Raw genomic sequence first — 14,158 nt, forward strand, 5'->3', positions numbered from 1 at the left:
GGGAGTGCTAGTCCAGGATTCTCTAAAGGTTAACTTGCAGGTTGAGTCTATGGTTAAGAAGGCAAATGACATGTTGTCATTTATCTCAAGAGGGTTGGAATATAAAAGCAGCAATGTGCTTCTGAGACTTTATCAAGCTCTAGTTAGGCCCCATTTAGAATATTGTGAACAATTTTGGGTCCCACACCTCAGGAAGGACATACTGGCACTGGGGCGTGTCCAGTGGAGATTCATACGGGATGATCCCTGGAATGGCAGGCCTAACATACAATGAACAGCTGAGGATCCTGGGATTGTATTCATTAGAGTTTAGAAGGTTGAGGGGAGATCTAATAGAAACTTACAAGATAATGCATGGCTTAGAAAGGGTGGACGCTGGGAAGTTGTTACTATTAGGTGGGGAGACTAGGACCCATGGGCACAGTCTTAGAATTAGAGGGGGGTCAATTTAGAACAAAAATGAAGAGACATTTCTTTAGCCAGAGAGGGGTGGGCCTGTGGAATTCATTGTCATGGAGCACAGTGGAGGCCGGGACGCTGGGTCTCAAGGCAGAGATTGATAAATTCCTGATCTCTCAAGGAATTAAGGGATATGGGGAGAGTGCAGGTAAGTGGCGGTGAAATGCCCATCAGCCATGATTGAATGGCGGAGTGGACTCGATGGCCAAATGGCCTTACTTCCACTCTTATGTCTTATGGTCTTATGGACAATTCTGCAGCAGTTCTGAAAAGTCTGTTGAGTTTATCCAGCAACTTTGCTTTTTGTTCCCATCTTAGCACATCTTGTTGTTTGAATAGCTCATAGTGCTGTTTGGCCAGTGGCTTCCACCCTCTGCTTGTCAGTGAAGTCCTGATTCCCTTCCTGACATCACTTCCCATGAATATTACCAGCTTTGGACATTCCCAGGAGCCCAGTCAATCTGTCTATGTGAGCCAGCAGCTTCCCACTTTCCCCTGGCATAGATGAGGTGACCATTCCAGGTGTGGTCACACACTCTACTGTCTCCACCCCTCCTTTGAGTGAGGTTGCCACCTGACCATGGATGACCTCCTCCCACATGACCTTGTTTCCATCGTGTCTTAACCATATTCTGCCCCCTCCCTTTACAAATGTAGCTGTCCCCCTTCTCAACTGTTACCTCCACTTCTCTTGGCATGTAAACCCTGATCCCAATGAATAGGTTCCCAAGTTGCCTTTCCCATTGGGAGCATTGCCTCCCAATCATCCTGACCTGCCTCTCCATTTAAGATCTATGTGTGGACTAGATTCATTGACTGCGGCTCAATGCCCTAAGTGACCAAACCGGACAGCCCCAGATGAGAAGTGAAAAGGCCTGACTGATGTCCATATATATTTCCGATTGAATTCGCCCACTACCTACTCTTCCCCCCTGCTTCAGGTACTCCCATATCCTTTCTCCCTCCAAGATACAGGGGAGAGGGGATTTAGGAATGCTGTTTAGGTAGATGATGGGAGTTTGGGGAGGGATGAAGATGGAAGAGGTGCTGAGGGAAGAAGGTAGTCAGGTCTTTGTGGTGGAGTGGGAAGAGAGCTGGATTGCATTGATGGCAAGGAGACAAAACTCAGTAAACTTCTAAAACAATTAAAGAAGTGTGTTACAGTTTCAAAACATGCCATAACTGATTGAAAATATTAAAAATAATCAACAAAAACCATCCCTGCCATTGAGGTGAAGACCACCTTTGGGATCACAACTTTAGCTCATGTGGTCAAAGAGGCATGGTTACATCATCCCTGGAAGCCATTGCTGCTTGTCTCAATAGTAGATCTTGCTGCCTACTAAAGGAAATGATAATGTCACTGAACTGGAACTCTACAGACTAACTCTGGGGATTTACATGTATATCCCATCATAGTAGTTGATGGAATTTAAATTCAGTTAGTAAATCTAGAATTAAAAGCTAGGTTCAGTCATGGTGACAGTGAAACTATCAACAATGGTTGCAAAAATCCATCTGGTTCACTTCTGACTTTTAGAGAAGGAAATCCATCATCTTCACCTGATCTGCCCTTTTTGTGACTCCAGACCCTCAACAATGTGGCGGACGTTTTACAACTCCCTGAAATGGCCTAACAAGCCACTCAGTTGTGGCAGTAAGGGATGATCAAGCAATGTTGGTCTTGCCAATGGTGCCCACATCCCGTAAAGGAGCAAAAGCCTTTCTCTGAATCAATGACTGAACAACTTGTGAGGAAGCATCACTGGACCAGAATTGTTAATTCTGATTTCACACATGCTGCCAGATATGCTGCGTTTTTCCAGCAATTTCTGTTTTTGTGACTGAACAACTTACAGTTGACAAAATTACAAATGAGTAAAGATCATCTCACAAGTGAAAAGATGTATCAAAGTTTTTCAAAGTTCTGGCTACACGACTTAACTAAAAAGATTGCTAAATGGATCAAATTGAATTATTATGAAATTGCACTTAAATTATTTCAATCAAGAATATTGTGTGTACAATTGATGCTCTGATACAATTGTTGTGGCTCACAATTCTTTAGTGGTAATTGCTCACTTGAAAATCATGAAATACAGTTCAATCCTAAACATGGGTTAATATACCAGCAAGAAAGGATATTTGTATGATTCTTTAGCTACACTGGTTTGATTATAAACTCGTTTATTGCAGCAGCTGAACAGTAATAAAACCAATGCTTAAACCTTCCTTGTGTACAGATTGAATTGCGGCATAGCCTACTCAATAAAAGATGTAGATTTGTAATTTGTGTTGCTATGAAAATATGAAAGTGATCAATCTCTTCACAATTACGATAGTAAAAATGAATTTACAATGCTGCTGTAATACAATGTCGATTCATACCAGATGGGTGTTCAAAAATATACAATAGTCTTAAGATGTCTGCCATATGGGGAATGATACCAATGTTTCATTACTTCATAGATTACTGAACAAGAATCAAATGTAATTAGAACTTGGGTCTGGAATTGAAGCAGTGTGTGTGGGTTGAAGCGTGTACAATAACCAGCAATTTAAACAGATTTATAAAAGTCTCCATATAATAGTAGAATTCATTGTTGCACAGGCTGCCTTTACTTAATGCAGTGAAAGAAAAGTTATATCTGGGCTGCCAGTGAGATGGGAAATTTGGAGTCCACGAACCAACTAAAATGTGGGTAGTTGCAGCCCATGTAGACAAATAACTGTGACCTCACGAGTATGAACATGAAAATGTTTCCACTGCTTTGACCACCCATCTGGTTTTCATCATCTTGGTATTACAGCAGTATTGCAAAATCATTTCTACCCAAAAGAAACTGAGAAGGCATTCATTTGCCTCTGTTGTAATTTCAGCTCAGCGAAGTTCAATTATTGCAAATTGCAAACATGTTTATTTTACCAAATGAGTTATGCTGCAATGCAAATGACAATTCTGTGGTTATTTCAGCTGCTGAATGAGAAATACTTTCACTTTTATTTGTACCATGGAACTATATGAAGTAATTCTCAATATTGCTTTCCTTTTTCCCCAGCGGAAGGTCATTTTTGAAAGAAAGCAAATTAAGCATAACAAATCCATAAGCATTTGTCAGCACTTGACTTTGACATTGCTTACATTAACCATATTGTTTGCCGATTACAGAAGGTCCTTCTCTAACGATACACAGTCAGCCAGATGGAAAAATGGTGCCAACATTTTTTTTTACAAATTATTGAATAAAAATTAAATGTTTTGAAGTTTAAATGATACCACTGATAATGTTTCCAGTTTAACCTAAAATAAAGATCAATAAATATGTTTGTTACCTTTAATTGTTTTTATTTCCTGTTTTTCTTTACATTGGCAGTCTTATTTAATTTCACACTCAAGCTCATTATCATTGTATTACCTGAAGTTGCTCTATAAGTCTGAACAGATTTTAATGCCAGATGGCTGCTCACTGAGTCCTTGCTGATATCTACAGTCTTCAGATTTCGAAATGATTGAATTTTTAGGTTATTGTTGACCTGTGCAGTAAATTGAATATGTTGATTATTTAAATCTCTGTTCTATGTACATACACAGAAACACATTCATGTGCATATATGTGCACAATAGATGTATTGTGGAATCAAGCTGAAAACTAGTTGACTGGATGTAACTGTGTAAAAATAGTTACTATGGGAAGTAACTTTTTTGGAGTTTTACCATCAGAAATGGAAGCCCCAGTAGACTAAATCTTTTGTAGTCTTATGCGCTTAGTTTCTAAATCACAGCCTGACTTATGACCTTATCTTTTACAGTCCATTTAGCCTGACTGGTATTGTTCAACATCAAAGTGTACTATATTTAAAAAGTAGCCAATCACTGACTTAAACTATACAAAAACTCCATTGAAACAAACAATAATAACGTGAATCACACCAGGCTGCAGAGCATGTGCAGAGAGACTAGTAGCATTCATGTAATTTGCTGTTTGTACAGCTGCTCTATCTATCCAAAGCCATAGACAAATGAGCATTGGCTCCTTCATCACCAATGCACCTTTACCTGTTCTGAAATATTGAATTATCTCCTACAGTAGTGTATTGTTTCTCAACTTTATAGGTCAGACATAAAAAACACCTTCCACATTTATCATCATGATTGATTGCATTTATTTGTAACTTTAGAAATGGAAATATGAGAGTTAATCTTTTGACAGTTATGTTTTGTAATGTTTTCCTACAGACATTAATGAGTGTTTGTTGGAGACCCAGAACTGCAAATTTGGGGAAACCTGTATTAATACAGTTGGTTCCTTTAGATGCCAGAAAACAATTACTTGTGGAACAGGCTATGAACAAGTGGATGATCACTGCCAAGGTTTGAAATAAGACTAAAGTTCCTTAATATTAAATATTCTCAGTCTGTTGACTTTTTTTGCTGAATTCAATTATATAATCAATCTGTAAGGCAATGTTAATTATTGAATTGGTAAATCTAGAGGTCTAACAATCCAGAACATTTGAATTCAATTCTATGATGTCAGTTAGAGAATTTACATTTACATGTAGAAGAATGTGCCTGGATCTGGCACAACTGAAAATGAGGTGCTAACCTGGTGAAGTGACAACACAGGACTACATTCATGCTAAACAGCAAACCCAGCAGGCTATAAATAGAACCAAATGGTCCCAAAATAAATGAGTTAAATCCACAATCCACTTGTCAATTGTGATGGGTAGTTAAGCATCTAATGCTAAATGGTTAGAAATCATTTTCAGTCAGTCAGAGGTGCTGAGTAGATGATCCTTTTCAGCTTCCTCAGATGCCTTCATGATCACAGTTGTCAGTTTACAGCCACTGTGCTGTGGTTCACTCCACGTGACACTAAGAAATAGCAGAGGACAGTACAGGCTACAGGTCTTGACAACATTCCAGCTGCAGTACTGAATTTGTACACTCTCGAACCAGCTGAGTTGCTGTCTAAGGTAAAACAAAGAAGTGTAGGTGTTGGAAATCTGAAGCACAAACAGAAATCACTGGTGAAACTCAGCAGGTCTGGCAGCATCAGTGTCAGATGGACAGTTCTGATTAAGAGTCACTGGACTCGAAACATTAACTCTGTTTTTTGCCCACAGACTTGCTGAGTTTCACTAGTGATTTCTGTTTTGTTTGCCCATAAAGGTGTTTGAGAATAGATACAGCATTGCCATCTAGGTGAAAGTGAGGACTGCAGATGCTGGAGATTAGAGTCGAGGGTGTGGTGCTGGAAAAGCACAGAAGGTCAGGCAGCATCCGAGGAGCAGGAAAAATCGACGTTTCGGGCAAAAGCCCTTCATCAGGAATGGCTTTTGCCCGAAATGTTGATTCTCGTGCTCCTCAGATGCTGCCTGACCTCCTGTGCTTTTCCAGCACCACACTCTTTACAACATATCCATTATTGTGCAAAATCACTCAAGTGCAACATTGTACAACTCATGCAAGTATCCCTATCAAGGCATTCCCAACTTGCAGATGGTTGTTAATAATTGTATCAAGCACCAGTTACTTACCAATAAACTGTTCAATGATGCTTGTTCTGCCTGGACAAGCCAGCTCCAAATCTTAATGCAACCAGATGAGCACCAGATGAATTTCATTTATGAAGTGATAAGGACTGCTCTTTACACTAAGACAGTATTTCACTAATCAAGGCAGTTCTACTTAAACATAGCCAGTGAGGATCATAAGGGAAACACTCCAGTAGCTGCTACTTTATCTGGCACAAAAGATTGTTGTGGCCTCAGAAAGGAACTTTTCCACTCTGCTGGAGTATCCCTTTGTTATTCCTGGCACCTACTAATCTGCAATTACCTGATAGAAGAGACACAGCAACTTCCTCCACTTGAGTCAGGAAAACAATCTGTAGAATCCCGTTGATGTCACGCCGCACAAGTTAGCATGTATCCACTAAATTTCCACTTTACCCAAGTCCAGCAAAACAATGCTGTTAAAATCAGAATTGTTGATAATGAAGCTGCTTAATTCTAACTGCACACTGCTGCATTTCCACTCCACAAGGGTAATTAAAATTCCTCTCATGTTACATAAACACCATCAACAAGGCTCTACCTGTTTCTTTTGGCCCATCTAAGGTGATGGTGATTAAAAATGTAACTTGTTATTTATCCAATGAGCCTTCCAGCTCAGACTCGATTACGACCACTCTGCTATATCCTGTTGAGCAGGATTTCTTTTTATGTATCGTGGCAGCTCTTGCAGAATCACAAATTCTATATTTTGGCCACCCACATTTCATACTGTATAATCACCCATATTTCACATTGTATAATTGTTCACATTCCACACTGTATAATCACCCACATTTTACGCCATTATAATCAATAGTCTGCCAGAAACATATTTAATGATTCTACTTAAACCAGTGCGGCAAATGTTCTAGAAGAAAAAATCCTAGCAAGACATCCTGCAGTTGCACTCATGTTAAAATTAGACCTCCACCTCCACCTTGTGGTTGAATACTGTCGATATAACTAACAGATAACAGTTAAAACGCAGAAATCTGAGGCATTAGTATGGATAGCTGCTTTATTGGGAATGTGTCGCTAATAACAATAATAATTCGGGACCTTTCACATATTAAAATATTCCTTGGTGTTACACGGTGTGTTACAAAACATAATGTGACGCTGAATCATGTCAGAAGATATCAGGGCAAATGACAACACCATAACTGCTATGCCTCACTAAAAATTCATTTTCATTCCCTATGACTTCTTTGATTCTTTTACACACATGAAAATGTATACAACACCAAATATAGAAATACATCACAAGGAAAGTGCCAAATAGCTAATAATAAATGCCTGGTAACAATTCCACTCCCAGACTGAAAGACATTCAGCTGAAAAAAAATTCTTCATTACATATTGTTGTTGTTTAAGATAAATTGCTTCCATGCTACTTGTTATTATTGTGTGGCTGTAAAGAGAAGTGGCCTAGTAGTGCCTAGATAATTCTTGTACTGGTATCCTTCTGCATGATGAATTAGATAAACACAGCCTTGCTTCATGATTAACACAGTGCTGAGCAGTGGATGCTGACGCACTCTTTTTCCATTTCCAGATATCAATGAATGTGAGCGAGGCAATCACAACTGCGCAGTAAATTATGAATGTCAGAACACTCCAGGGTCATTCCGTTGTCATCTAAAAATGCGTTGCTCTGAGGGATTTCTGCAGGATTCACAAGGCATCTGCCATGGTAATAGACTTTCTGAAAGAAATCTTGAAAAGAGACAAAATTAATTAAAAGTTGAATCCAGTTTAATATTTTATGGAATTGTACATCCAAGTAATTTTGTAAAAATGAAAGCCAGCAGTCGAAATTGAATCTGTTAACCCATTAGGTGCACCTTTTGAGGCACTTACAAGAATTAGGTAAATTTCTTTCACTGAATACGGTGAAGCAGAACTGTGGAGATATATTCAACATCAAAATTTTACAGGACTCAATGTAACAAATGTTTAACTTTATAAATCCATAACGATATAACACTGATACCGTTTAGTTTCAATTTAATGTGGTGTTCATTATTTCTCAACTTACTTCCAATTTAAGAAAATGGCTTCAGAAAGCTCCCCCATTCCTCCCACTTGCAGTTTTTAAACCTTGGATCTTCAACCCAGCAGAGTTCCAATACATCCCATTTTAGAAATCATTTTAAAACTCATACATTATGATGCAAAAACAAATCATTCCTTGACCCACCACCCCACAACACCTAAACTGCTACAGTGGTACACCAAGTAGCCAAGGCCTAGATGTCTACAGATTGACCAAGCTATGCCTTCAAAATGCTTTCTTTCTGACTTTGCAGTTACCTGAATAATAAAATTATTATTCTGGATGATTTTTCTGAAAAACCTGTTGAAGAATAATTTGTTGTGCTTTGTTTAGGTGAATGTTTGTAGGTAAATTATTTTGAACAATGCTAGTGAGTTTTGATGAAACATTGGGATGGGTATATGAATAGGAAGGGTTTGGAGAGATATGGGCTGGGTGCTGGCAGGTGGGACTAGATTGGGTTGGGATATCTGGTCGGCATGGATGGGTTGGACCGAAGGGTCTGTTTCCATGCTGTACATCTCTATGACTCTATGAACCGTAAATTCAACGCAGGAGCACATCTAAATGCATTCCAAATAAATTGGGAAATAACATTATTCTTATAAATTAAGATAATTCCATTGTGATATCGTTGACAATTTCTACCCCACTTGGAGGCAGCATGAGCATGTTTTCAATCCACCATAAAAGTGCAACCATGGGGAAATAAATATTTGCCTTCAATGGAGGTGTTCATTCAGACTGAGAGGATACTTTGAATGAATCAGTTGCCTAGGGAATGCTGCAGCTGTGCGGAGACACTGTGACATGACTCTCCTGCCATTTGATTCCTATCACCTGTCAGACTTAACATCAAGCCAAAGGTGGAAGCAAAATATTGTTTTTATGCAAATTGTAACTTCACTGAGACAATCACAAATAATTGGGTTTAGATTGAAATGGACTTCTGCATGCTCCCCACCCAAAATAAAATTGCTTTTACTTTTGGGAGAAAATGCTTGCAAATGCTGCTAATATACCCCCAGGATTATGCTAGACTCAATCCTTCACACAGCACTGGTCAGCATCCAAGGGAAGATGCAGCATTTAGATGCAATGTGCATAGATTGTTGATTAATTGCCCACTGATGTTTGGGAATAAAATATGGGACACATACCTCCACAAACACAATGCCCTTGATGAATGTAATCCCATAGTATTGTGCACAGGCATGCATATGCATGACTACTGCTTTATATATATAGGAAATTGTTTGAATAAAATACTGAAAGGAATGTATGATTGTACAACTATGAAACTGATTGCAACTCCTGATAGCCACACAAATGTCATTTTACATGTAAAGTCAGAGGTTGCTGTCAGGGATTCCCTGGTCTCCATAGGGTATACTGTTGGAGACCGCACAGATGGAAATCCACTGAAATCATCTGAATTGATTTGAACTTCCACTATTAATCTCTCTGCAAAAACCCCTCAAAACATTATGTCTTGTTGAATGAGGTGTAACTAGGGTTATATCTGTATACTAACTTCATAATTATTTGTGCTGCTGAAAACTAATTTTATATTTGTAGAATATAACATTTCTCCATTGATTTTCAGGTTTATTCAACAAGTTTATAATCGTTCAGCTTCTACCTTAATTCCACGTGCATGTCTTAGTCTTCAATTTTTAGTTTGTGAATAATTATAAGTTGTGACAGACAAAGTCCAAGCCACAGAGATCATCAGATCTTTGTTGACGATTTTTTAAAGTCAGCAGCGAGCACCGTTACTTCACCAATGGCTGCAAAAGTAGGGTCATTCACAATCAAATTGTGTTTTTTACACTGTTATACCAGATTAAAAATAGTAACTAGTCTGAAAAATATCCACTGTGCTTTATGAAACTCAAGACTTTAAAAACGAATAGTAATGCTTTATATTAAACTTGCTGAATGAACCTCAATGACAATTATACAGCTGTAGACTCCAATGTTTGTTGCAAGCTTTTGTGTACAGTTATGAAATTGTGTCATTTGAACATAATTACCAAACCAGAATAATCAGAAATCAAAACAGAAACTAGGCACTGTGGCTCAGTGGTTAGCACCACTGCCTCACAGTGCCAGAGACCCAGGTTCGATCCCACCCTTGGGCAACTGTATGTGTGGAGTTTGCACATTCTCCCTGTGTCTGCGTGGATTTCCTCCGGGTGCTCTAGGTTACCTCCTACAGTCTAAAAGTCCAAAGGTATGCAAGTTAGGTGGATTTGACATGCTAAATTACCCATAGTGTCCAAGGATGTGCAGGCTAGGTGGACTAGCCATAGGAAATGCAGGATTATACGGGTAGGGTAAGGGGTTCGGTTGGGTTGGGCTGCTCTTCGGAAGATTGGTGTGATCTCAATAGGCTGAATGGCCTGCTTCCACAGTGTAAGGAATCTAAGACTGGGAAATAAACTAATTTGTGATCTTTAAGCAGTCTCAAATTTGTCATGAGAAAAATGTAGGAAGTGTCTTGTTGAAACGATAGAAATAAAATAGCATAATAAACCCAGTGTATTGCTATGTACACATTATTACATAATACATTATGTAACTGAACATGCAGTCAGTCTAAAGCTAGAGTACTATGAACAGTTTTGGGACCCTTATTGAAGAAAGAATATAATGGCAGTCTAGAGAATCTTCACTATGTTGATTCTGAGTTTGGAGAGACTGTCTATTGAGGAGAGGTTAAGTAGCTGAGGACGTCACCGATTGGAGTTTAGAAGAATCTGAGGAGACCTTATTGAAACGTATATGATTATTAAGGGATGTGACAGGGTTGATAGTGAAAAGCTGTTTCCCCCTCTGGGAACAGAAGGCATAATCTCAAGGAGTGGCACGGTTAAGTCCAAGATGAGGAGGAATTTCTTATCTCAGAGGGTACTGCATTTATGAAATTCTTTGTTACAAAGGTTGGGTCATTAAGTTCTTTCAAGGCTGTGATAAATTTTTAATCAGTGTGGGAATCAAGGTGTAATAAGGAAAAAGCTGGAAAGTGGAGTTGAAGGTTATCAGGTCATCCATGATCTCAATGAATAGTGGAAAAAAAATAGATGAGCTGATTGACCTACCTTTGCTCCTAATTTGTATGGTCTTATGGTCTTAAGATTTATTCAGGGCCACCAGTCAACATTTTACTGAACTATTCAAGGGTTATTAAACTGATGTTGGCATGTCAGTGTTGGATATTTCATGAGAAAACATTATTATTTATTAACAACTGATTATTTTTAATTTCATTACAGACATTAATGAATGCACTACTATAGCTCAGCCTTGCAAACCTGGATTCAATTGCATAAATACTATTGGATCTTACACATGCAAAAGAACTGTCATCACATGTGGAAGGGGTTATCATGCTAGTCCTGATGGTAGTCATTGTGTTGGTAAGTACAGTTCACATAATCTGCCAGTCCCAAGTCACTGCATTCTTATGTCATACTTTAGATCAATGTAAGAAACCTTGCTTTTTATCACTGAAATGTGCAAACTGCATCAATCCTTTAGCATACAACATGATTTAAAGATCTGATGGAGTCAATTTTTTTCACTGGAGTGAACTCTATGAATCTTTGTTGGCACAGATGTTGATGAATGTCAGAGCGGAGTGCATCGATGTGGCGAAGGACAAGTCTGTCAGAATATTCCTGGGAGCTATCGCTGCGATTGCAAGAGCGGCTATCAGTACAATGCTCTCAGCAGAACATGCATTGGTAGGCAAACTCTTTGTATTAAGTTTCAAAATTATTCTAGAAAGTCCAAATCTTCTGAGAACCTACAATGATAATTCAGTTTTTATAACGCAATGTGTACATTTGATGGTTTCTAGCCATCTGGCCAAAGCAAATTGGAAGCAGATACTTACAGGAAAATCCACAACAGGGCAGTATTCAAAAGAAAAATAGTAGGAGTGCTGGACAAACATATATTTGTAAATGTGAGGGGTGATACCAGCTGAGAACCATGGACTTTAAGGGGTGTACAGGATTGGATTACAAACAAATACAAAGCTTATGGTGAATACCAAAGGCTTAAAATAGTTGTCAAGGAGTATAAAAAGTGCAGGGGGTTGTTTAAAAAAGAAATTAGGAGAGTGAAGAAGGAACATGAAAATTACCAATGGCTAACATTAAGGAAAATCCATAGATGTTTTATAAGTATATTACAAGGCAAGAGAATAAGCAGGGAAGAATAACTCCCACTGGGGACAGAAGTAACAATATGTGTGTGAAGCCAGAAGACAAAGCAGAGGTTCTAAATGAGTATGTTGCACCTGCATTCACAATAAAGAAGGACAATGTGGGTCTAGAAATCAGGGAGGTGGAGTGCGATATACGTGAACAAATGAAATGTGGGAATTCAAAACCAGGGGCGTATTTTTAAGGTGATGGGAGAAAGGTTTAAAAAGGGCATGAAGGACAACAGAATGAACTGCCAGAGAAAGTAATGGAGACAGATACAGTTGCAACATTTAAAAGACATTGGATAAGTACATGAAAGTCACTGATAGTTAGTATGGATTTGTAAGGGGGAGATCATATTTAACAATTTTCATTCAATTTTTCAAGGAAGTGACTGGGTGTGCGGATGAGGATACCACAGTCTATGCAGTCTACACAGACTTAGTGAGGCTTTTGAAAAGCTCTGAAATGGCATGCTGTGCTCTTCCAGCACCACTGATTTTGCTGCTCGTCGGATGCTGCCTGAATTGCTGTGCTCTTCCAGCACCACTGATCCAGAATCTGGTTTCTAGCATCTGCAGTCATTGTTTTTACCATACTGGTCAAGTAACTAAGAGTCCATGAGATTCAGGGCCATTTGGCAAATTGGATCAAAATCGGCACTGTGGCAGGAAGTGATGATCAAAGGATGTTTTGTAACTCGGAGCCTGTGTTCAATGATGTACAACAAGGTTCGGTACTGGGTCCCTTACTGTTTGTAGTGTACATTCATGATTTTAATCACAAATGCTGGAGATATGACCAGTAAGTTCACAGATGACACAAAAATTGGTGCTGTAAGGGGGAAACCGTTAGACTGCAGGATGACATAGACATGGTTAAAGGGATAAACAGTGGCCAATGAAATTTAATCTTGAATACGCACACTAGATGATCTGAGGGACATTGGTGTGCATATTCACAGAATTTGTGAAATTCAGGTAGGTGATATTGTTAAGAAGGCATTTAGGATACTTGCCTTTGTTAGTCGAGGCATTGAGTACAAGAGAAAGGAAGTTATGATGGATGTAATGTTAGACCACAATTGGAATACTGTGTGCCTGTTGCCTCACCAGGATGTTGCCTGGGCTGAAATGATGGGAACAGCTATGAAGAGAGACTAGATAGGCTGGAGCTGTTTTTGTTAGAGCAGAGGAGGCTTAGGGGGAATCTGATTAAGGTGTACAAAGTTCTGAGGACATAGACGGGTTAGTTAGGAAAAAACCTTTCCCCTTAGTAGAAGGGTCAATAATCAGGGGGTGCAGCATTAAGGTTTCAAGCAGAGGTTTAGAGGGGATTTGAAGAAAAGACATCTTCCCCATTGCATTGTTGATATCTGGAACTCACTACCTGAAAGGATGGTAGAGGCAGGAACCCTCTAGTGATTTAAGAACTATTTAGATGAGCATTTGAAACACCATATCATGCAAGGCTACGGGCCAAGTGCTGGAAAATGGGGTTAGAACAGATGGATGTTGGGGTCTCTTTTTATGCTGCAAAAACTTTATGATGTTCTGACTTCATTAGTACTCAAGATGCACTTCATCAACATTGTGCTGAGACATGGATACGTGACTTAAATAACTGAGTAACTGAGTTTCTTGTAGTAGTCAATTATCTACACTTACGTCATAATTTCTGACAGATGTACATATGGATTGAGGCACTAACAGTATTGTGACACAATATGCCCTGCTTCATTTAACATGCTACATGTTAATCGCAATGCCAAGTTATTCCTGGAGTCCTGGCCAATATTTATCTCTCAAACAACACACACAAAAATGGATTATCTCTTAAGTACTACATTGCAGATTGTGAGAAT

General features: G+C 38.9%; 1 protein-coding gene across 7 annotated transcripts in view; it reads left to right on the forward strand.

Moving 5' to 3' along the window:
• fbln2 (fibulin 2) overlaps window positions 1–14,158 on the forward strand; it is a 187,234-nt gene that overhangs the window by 148,131 nt on the left and 24,945 nt on the right. For all 7 annotated transcript variants that reach the window (XM_087994267.1, XM_043707999.2, XM_043707995.2 and 4 more), the window contains 4 exons: window positions 4,697–4,831; window positions 7,577–7,714; window positions 11,356–11,499; window positions 11,698–11,826. In XM_087994267.1, coding sequence (XP_087850393.1) covers window positions 4,697–4,831; window positions 7,577–7,714; window positions 11,356–11,499; window positions 11,698–11,826 — 546 coding nt within the window. The remainder of the gene's footprint in view (window positions 1–4,696; window positions 4,832–7,576; window positions 7,715–11,355; window positions 11,500–11,697; window positions 11,827–14,158) is intronic.

Source organism: Chiloscyllium plagiosum, unplaced genomic scaffold, assembly GCF_037043375.1.
Source record: "Chiloscyllium plagiosum isolate Xiang-an unplaced genomic scaffold, Cpla_swu_hap1 HiC_scaffold_14, whole genome shotgun sequence".
NCBI lineage: Eukaryota > Metazoa > Chordata > Chondrichthyes > Orectolobiformes > Hemiscylliidae > Chiloscyllium > Chiloscyllium plagiosum.